The following is an 8,709-nucleotide window of genomic DNA, read 5'->3' on the forward strand; positions in this document are numbered from 1 at the left end:
AGCACGACTGAACACTAAGTGATACGACGGTGCTGGAATAGGTGCCTCAAAAGACACGGACCCGATGACCCTACTCCCTGGACCTCCCAATAAACGCACTCTATGCATTACCACATGGGGGACAGTGGAGGGTCTGGAGGACTGGACGCAGGCAGGGGCTACAAAAGTGGGAGATTTATACAGGGAGGGGGAACTGATGCCATTCAACATATTTACTAAGGAGTGGGGTATCTCACAAGGCCAGTTTGTGCTACATAAAGCGATCAATGAGGCTATACAAAGGCACTGGGGAGTGGGCAACCTAGAGCCGGAACATCACTCCACGTGTGGTTACATGTGAACAGCAGGGGACACCATGAAAGCCATCACTTGTCTCCATAGAGCAATAGGCAGGGACTCCATCAGGCCTCTGACATTACTGAGAGACTGATAGACAGAAGACCTAGGCACGCCCTTAGAGGACAAAGATTGGGAGAACATAATGGATAGAACACTCAGAGTCTGAAGAAACGCACATTTCAGGTTGATCCGGTTCTATATTCTACACCGGGCATACCTTAACCCAAATTATATTAACCGCTTCTTCCACAGGGAAGATGCGGGAAGCCCGAGATGTGGAGAAGTGGGATCGGACCTCCTACATATGATATGGAGCTGCCAGGTCCTGAAGTACCATAAAAATATAACATAAAGAGCTATACCTACCAATAGCCCTAAAACCAATTACCAAATAACCAGTCAGTTGGCAGTGAAGAAAGTTCAATTGTTTATTAAGCAAAATACTCTATAGAGGAGCCTCTCCAACCCTCACCCATCAGGTGTGCGGAGAAGACTGCTGGCTTACATTCAAAACTGCACATGTATACTTTCAGCTTAGTACAAGAAGTCACCGTAAATGGAAAAACACCACTTGGCTCCTGGGCCTCGAGGAAGGACCATATATGGCACATATGATTGGTACAGAGCTCTGCTCAGTTATGTTTGGGGGGGTCAGGAGAGGTGACTCCCTTTCGTCCCGGTGCCCGGGAGTGTAGGCACGGCGCCTCCAGGAAAGCGCTTATCGCACCCAAAGCCAGATGTGACCTTGAGTCCCAGGACAGAGGAAGACTAGTTTGCCTTCAGCTGCTCTCAGTAATTCAAATAGACTGGGACCTGACAACTTCTGGAAAGTAACACGTGACCACAGCTCATTCTGACACAGGCAGGCAAAAATGGCGTCCATATGGTTCTCGACCTACTCTATGTCAATACAACGAACTAACAGAATAAACCTTTTCCCACTAACTAAAGCAGATAGAGGTTATGCAATATGCATATAAGACATAGATAATATATAGATACATCATGCTAACACAATATATACATGTCTAATACTGCTAGTATAGGGGAAATCTGATTTTTATCCCTCAGTCCTGACTCCTTATTGGCAGGCAGTGGCGAATGAAACAGCCCGAGTTATCGACCCAGTGGTCCCGTGCACACCAACACACTGCCTTCTTAACACAGCTAAAGCAAAGGTCACCGATAAATTCCATGACTTGGCTTTCATTCTAGCCAAGCGATAAATCACTAGTCGATGGACAGCACCAGGGAAACCAAGCATAGCTAGATGGAAACGAGAACTGGAGAAATGGATGGGCTGTGAGGTCGGGATCCTGCATAGGAACGCACAAAGGGGACTATGCAGAATTGAGAGAGACAGGGCATTGGAGGCACCGGTGGAGAGCATTCGACATGCAGACCTGGGGCGCAGAAGCAACACAGTCCCAACAGGGAAGTCCAATATGGCATGGCCTGGGAAGGGCCCCATAGCAGGTACCACTAGAGGAAGAACCCTAAGATAACCAGGGAGAAGAGAGGGGGCCCAGGATGGAGACTAGAGAGAAGTGCATCACCACAGCTCATTGCAAAGGGCGATACATGCACACAAACAGACACTAACAGCGACCTGCAGTGGAGATGGACACATGAGGGGGGTGTTGTGGGGGTTATCATTACAGGAACAGTTGCATGATAAACAACAAATGTATTAAATGAAATTGACTATGATATTGGGACAATATGGCGGAGAGCCAATTGGAAAACTGTATGTATTTGGATACGCGTAAACAAGAAAAAGGAGATAAAATCTGTTTAAATAAAAAATAAATAAAGATAGGACCTTAAGTAGCTAAGGCTTGGTGTAGCAAGCACAAATACTTAAAAGGGACTCTCTCTAGGATAATGAGAACATTTATGGATTTGAGATACGGTGAGGTGGAAGTGCTGCATTGAAGTAATACAATGACACATACTTCTGCATTTGAAATTGTTTGCAACCTTTGAAGAAGGTATGCTGAAGCATCCAGAGTATCACAGTCATTTTATCCAGTACTACAAGACCCTGCACTGCTGATCTATGGCACTGGGAAGGCTGTAAGGGGCAGAGATTCTAGTGCATTCTCTTGTGGAAGGTGCAAGTGGACACAAATGTTCCAGGTTAGAGTGGGTCTTCTCTAATCTAGGACCGATCCCAGCATTCTAACCTCAGGGGCTAGGGAGGGAGCAATGACTTAAGGCAATCAGTCCCAGGAGCATCAGGTGTTGCATCGCCCCCCCTAGCATTCAATGTATAAACAATTGTCACCCATGTGTCTAACACTAATAGTCACCAAGGCAGACAACAGTTTGAGTGTTGGCTGCACATGCCATGGATGACCTGATGGACTGGGCCCATAGGTCCACACAGACTTTGAATACGGTGGGACTGAGAGATGAGCCCTGTGGCATTCTGTGCTTTCAGGAAGGCTGGAAAGGATAGAGGGAGCCAGATTGAGCTCCGGCCTCTACGGGGTGCATTTATCGTACTTTCATGCTCCCCTTGCGGCACTGCGTGAAAGGGAAGGGAGAGGAATGTGCCACATTTAACGTCATACAGTGCATTCTTGTTCTTTCCTTGTGCTGGTCTACTCTTGGCAGGCTAGCCCCAACGAAGGGAGCTTGGAACCAAGGTGCAAGGGTGCCTCCATTGTAAGCAGGATGATTTTCTTGTGCCGGGAGGGACACCTTCCTGCACAAAAACAATCCTGAGAGGCATTTTCCTATTTCAATTAGGGTTGGATGGAACTCACAGAATTTGCCCTAGCCAGTGCTCGTATTAAACAGCCTGGTGTTTGAGCTGCATTTGCTGGCATGCCAGAGGCAGGCGTCCTTGGCAGCGCAGAATTGCATAACTGCGGCAATGTGATGTCATGTGGAAGGGTAAGTCTGAGGCTGAACACATGGTGCTTGAATCAGTGAGATAACCTGCAGCCATGGGGAGTGAACCATTTGTAACCTGATTGAGGTTAAAGTCCAGGTTGTTCTGCTACCTCCATAGCTTTGGGAATGCCTCCCTTTGCTACATGACCTCCAGGGTCACTCTGTACCCCTTGGCCAGTAAAGGGTGATGGCTTCAGCTCTCAATCACATTCAGATTAGCATGTGTTCTTCCTCACACTGACTGGGCCAGCCAAAGTAGGATGCTGAGGATGAGTACTTTCCACCCATGAAAGACAAAAACTAGACCAGAACTTAGTTATTGATTAGAGCAATGTTGCATGCAGTACCGTCATTGTTTATGAGCATAGTTCAAAGTGTTTGGTATGCATTTACTGCAATGCATGTATTGGCAAGTAGTGTACAAGTGGCTAGATGTGCACAGTACATCTCAAGTTATCGTGACCAGAGCTCCTGTTAGCGGTATCCAGTGAACAGCAAACATGGCAAACTCTAGACTAAGAACATGCTACCCATTGAGAGGCTGACACTTGCTTTGTATTCAAGGGGCAGTACTGAGTGGAGTTGCTTGCTGGTGCATCCTATCCCACCAGAGCTCAGCTCGTGACAGTAGCTCCACTCACTAGCAGTAAATATCACTGTACCTGCTGCTATCAGCCCCGGCATCCAGCTCTGCGCTGTCAGCAGCTCGCACCTAAGTTACCAGTCCTGGAGCAGGAGAGGATTCCATGGCAACAGGTGTTGGTCTTTTCTTGTCAGACCTAAATTTTATGTCATGGAGGAAAAGGCAGGATTTGCGAACAGAGCATAAGTTGCTGACCTGGTGCTGAGACTGGGCACTAAGCACGAACAGTTTAGGGAATCGGAGCTGATGAATGCAAGCAGTGTGCTGTCTGACGAGCTCAAACAGTGCAGTCAAAGTCAAAGTCAGGGAAGATGTGCCGGTAAACTTTGGCACGTGGTGGTAGCAGAGTTTTTGCCAAACTCCATGATCCAAGCTGAGCATGGAGTGGCAAAACTCTACAAACGCCGCTGGGGGAGTGGAGTTTACCACCCACTCTTACATTCTGCAGGGCCGATTCACAGAACTAACTTAAGACAAAATCCTAAACTTACTACTTTTGGTATTCACAGAAGGCATTTAGTAAAGTTAGGATTTTGTCTTATGTTTGAGTTAAGACAGACTTAAGACAAACTTAAGACAAACTCAAGACAGACTTAAGACAGACTTAAGACAGACTTAAGTTAGCATTTTGACTTAAGTCTGTCTTAAGTTTTTCTTAAGTCTGTCTTAAGTCTGTCTTAAGTATGTCTTAAGTTTGTCTTAAGTCTGTCTTAAGTATGTCTTAAGTTTGTCTTAAGTCTGTCTTAGGTCAAACTTAAGATAAAATCCTAACTTTACTAGTACTAAATGCCTTTTGTGAATACCACAAGTAGTACGTTTTGGATTTTGTCTTAAGTTAGTTCTGTGAATCGGGCCCTGCGTGTGCTGCAAAATGCAGCGCACATAGAAAGATGACAAAACTAGGACAAAGAACAATATGTTTCCTTGTTACGCCTTCCATGGGGATGTGTAGCATTTTGGCGCATTCCTAGGACTATTGTTAAGGGTGAATCTGGGAATGCGCCCCAATCCATGGATGACTGCGTCGGAACACCCACGCTCCATCAATGGAACGCCTCCCTCGGGCAGAGTAATCCAACGCCGTGATATGCTCTGCTTTGCATAACTCCAGATTTATGAAGCCGCGCAGGCCAGGCAAGGATACCTTGCTGGATTGATACATCTGACTTTTGAGTTGCGTCGCCGTTGTGCCCCTGTGCGGATGGGCATGGGTACAATGGTGAACCCGATTTAATAGTGACCCCTGATTTCCTTGAGGTAATGAGAAGCATTGGAGCAGATTCTACTGACATGGGCTCCCATTGGCTGTCAAAAAAGAGCACAGATGTAAATCTGCCACTGGTGCAGGGGTATTTGTAGCTTAGTGAGGCTCTCTTTGACTTTATTCGGATTATCCTTGTGGCTAGACATTTCTGCTGAATGTTGACACTTCTAGTGTCATGCACACCTATGTACCTCTGATGGATTATTCAAAGTGTAGTTGATTATTAATCAATATTATTTTTTCTCCGCAGGTAAGGAATATGTATTCAATGGAAAAGGAAAATGAAACCTGTGTGACTGACTTCATCCTCCTAGGTTTTTCCTATAGTCCACATACCAAAACATTGCTGTTTGTGGGGCTCCTATTAGTTTATCTGATCTCCGTAACTGCGAACAGCCTTTTCATCCTTGTTACCCTCATTGATTCTCACCTTAACTCACCTATGTACTTCTTTCTTTGTAATTTGGCATTTCTGGATCTCTGCTACTCCTCCACTGGTTCACCCACTATCCTAGAAGGTCTCCTCGTTCAGAACATCACCATTATTTATGCACAATGTATAACCCAAATATACTTGGGCCTCTCTTTGGGTCAAACTGAATGTTTCCTTCTGGCAGTGATGGCCTGGGATCGCTATACTGCGATATGCAACCCCTTAAGTTATCAACAGATCATAAACAGAAGAGTCTGTGTCAAGCTCGCCATCTTCACCTGGGCTGGTGGATTCCTTTTTGCTCTGTCATCTGTGGTAGTTCTCCCTGTGACATATTTTTGTGGGCACATTATTGACCACATGTTCTGTGAAGTTGAAGCTCTCTCGCGACTGACGTGCATTGACAACCCTTATACAAATATTTTAGCTCTGGTTTCAGCATTTCTTTCTCTTGTTTTTCCTCTTTGCATAATTCTTTTCACTTATCTGAGAATCATCTTCACCATACTACGAATGCCGAGGACAGATACAAGACATAAGGCATTCAAAACCTGTGGGTCACATCTGGTGGTTGTTACTCTCTTCTATGGAACTGCCATGGGGGTTTATTTGAAACCAAAATCAAGTGTCCAATCACAGAAGCACAAGTTAATTTCTGTTTTCTATGGTATGGTGGTTCCAGCACTTAACCCTCTGATTTACACTCTTAGGAACACGGATGTGAAGAAGGCGGTAAAACATCTTTGTTCCATGAACGTTCAGATAAGCACATAGGGGCCGATTCTCAGAACTAACTTAAGACAAATTCCTTAATATACTACTTTTGGTATTCACAAAAGGCATTTAGTAGTAATAAAGTTAGTTTGACTTAAGACAAACTTAAGACAGGCTTAAGATAGACTGAAGACAAACTTAAGACAAATTTAAGACATACTTAAGACAGACTTAAGACAGACTTAAGACAAACTTAAGACAAAATCCTAACTTAAGTCTGTCTTAAGTCTGTCTTAAGTTTGTCTTAAGTCTTTCTTAAGTCTGTCTTAAGTCTGTCTTAAGTCTGTCTTAAGTTTGTCTTAAGTCTTTCTTAAGTCTGTCTTAAGTCTGTCTTAAGTTTGTCTTAAGTCAAACTTAAGACAAAATCCTAACTTTACTCTTACTAAATGCCTTCTGAGAATACCAAAAGTAGTAAGATTAGGATTTTGTCTTAAGTTAGTTCTGTGAATCGGACCCATGGACTATACGTTACCACATAGAGTTAACAACCAATACTTATAAACAGCTAGTTTATCTTCCATATATGTTTGTTTTTGGCTGTCCGGTTGTCTTTCCTTTATGGTTTTTTAATCTCTTTTCTTACCTCTTGGATCTATTGGGGGTGCCTCTTGAAACGGAAAAGGAAGCGCCTGATATTATGTGGAAGGATTATGTGGCAGGTCTCATTAAACCAGTACTAGGTGGTAACTGCTATGACAGAGAATACATGACTTTATAGAGATGTGCCAGTGAGATTGTTTTTTTTGCTTGAGGTTCAGAAGAACCTGGGGATGTCTGCGGAGAACCACGCCTCCGGGTAGCCGGAGGTGACACTGCCCCGCCCCCAGCAATGGAGTTTCGGTGTTCTAGAGTCTCAGCGTTGTAAGCACGGAGGTCCTGTTGGCAGCCACCACTCGAAAATATCAAGCTTTTTTTGGCGGCCCCATGTGAGGTCTAGCTGAAACGAATTTCACTTTAGTTTTTGCTTTTCTACTGAGCCGGCAATCGGGCAGCATGAGATGCTGCTGACAAAAATGTTAATGGTGGAGAGGCTGCAAGCTGCAGACTGCAGGTTGAAGAGGTCGTAGAGACGCAGGATGCAGGCTGAGGGCGGCGAAGAGGTGCATAGCCTGAAATATGAAGCTGTGGTAGAAGGAACTGACCCTTGTGTGCCTAACGGATACAGCATAAGCAGTCTATGTGACTTTGAAATCTGGGAGGAGTTTGGTTTGATCAATGAGGCACTAAGGCATATTTAAATATCGAGGAGACTGAAAAGCTGAAGGGGAAATGGGAAAGTATCTGAAGCATTGGAGCTTGGTAACCAAAGATTCTGAGGTCGGGCTGAAAGCTAAAACCCGCTTAGCCCAGGCTAGGGCAACAGCACTAGTATCCAGAACGGGGCACAGCACAAATCTCCTCGGTTTAAACTCTAGCTTTGAAAGTTCAGATGAGGAGAAGCCTCCCCCCTTGTTGCTGATACAGTTGGGAGGAGAGATATTTCAGGCACAAAAGTTCACGGATGCGTCATCATTGTCTGTAAGGGAGCGTGAAGATGCTCTAACAGCCTGAGGGCATAAGAACGATCCTAAAGGTGCTAAAGACTTTCCACTTTTCTTTAAAAAAGCATCTCTATTGGCTCCTCAAAGAACTATCACAAGAACCACAGGAAGATTTACTAAAGGGTCTATCATAGGTCTTGCCATCGTCATCATCTCAAATCCAGACACCTGGAAAGGCTCCATCTCTTCCCTTAAAAGATGGTTTAGTAACACAAAATTTGGACAACCAGGGGACAACGTCAGCCCCAACTCCAGTCCCAACAGCAGGTATGGAGCAGAATCAGATACAGACCCAGTCTGCTTTGCCTCCACTTGAATCTAATAGAGTACCATTGGTTGAGGTTGAAAGACAGGTGAAGTTACAGGCATTAATCCAGCCTCAGCCCCAGTCACAAGGGTAGCAGCCTGGCGAAACTGGCTCAGAGACTGAGGGTACGCAAGTTGGGTATCAAAAGTTGGACAGGCAGGCTTCTTAAATCAGCCGTAATTCTGCATCAGAAGGGTGCATAATGCAGCAGATGGATACAATGGATATGCTGAATCCTGAAAGAGATAAGGGAGATGAAAAAATCACCAGAGCTTGAGATTGCCTCCCTATATCTGTGTCTACGCAAAATTGAAGAGGCAGTAGCCTGTTTCCCCACCAGATTGCAGGAAGCTGAAACAAGACTCGCGCTGCTAGAGGATCAGATGAGCAACATGTTTTTTTAAAGCGAATGAAACGGTGAAAAATAAAACTTTTCTGGAGAACAAACTCGAAGAACTCGAGAATCACTCCCGAAGGTCGAATCTTCGAATAGTGGAGGTTCCTGAA

General features: G+C 44.9%; 1 protein-coding gene across 1 annotated transcript; it reads left to right on the plus strand.

The window, feature by feature from the left end:
- Window positions 1-5,406: 5,406 nt before the first annotated feature.
- LOC147709936 (olfactory receptor 2K2-like) lies at window positions 5,407-6,354 on the plus strand. Its single transcript, XM_086926140.1, has one exon. The coding sequence runs from the start codon at window positions 5,407-5,409 to the stop codon at window positions 6,352-6,354; it is 948 nt and encodes a 315-aa protein (XP_086782266.1).
- The last annotated feature ends 2,355 nt before the right edge of the window (window positions 6,355-8,709 follow it).

This window comes from Lissotriton vulgaris, chromosome 6, assembly GCF_964263255.1.
Source record: "Lissotriton vulgaris chromosome 6, aLisVul1.2, whole genome shotgun sequence".
Classification (NCBI taxonomy): Eukaryota; Metazoa; Chordata; class Amphibia; order Caudata; family Salamandridae; genus Lissotriton; species Lissotriton vulgaris.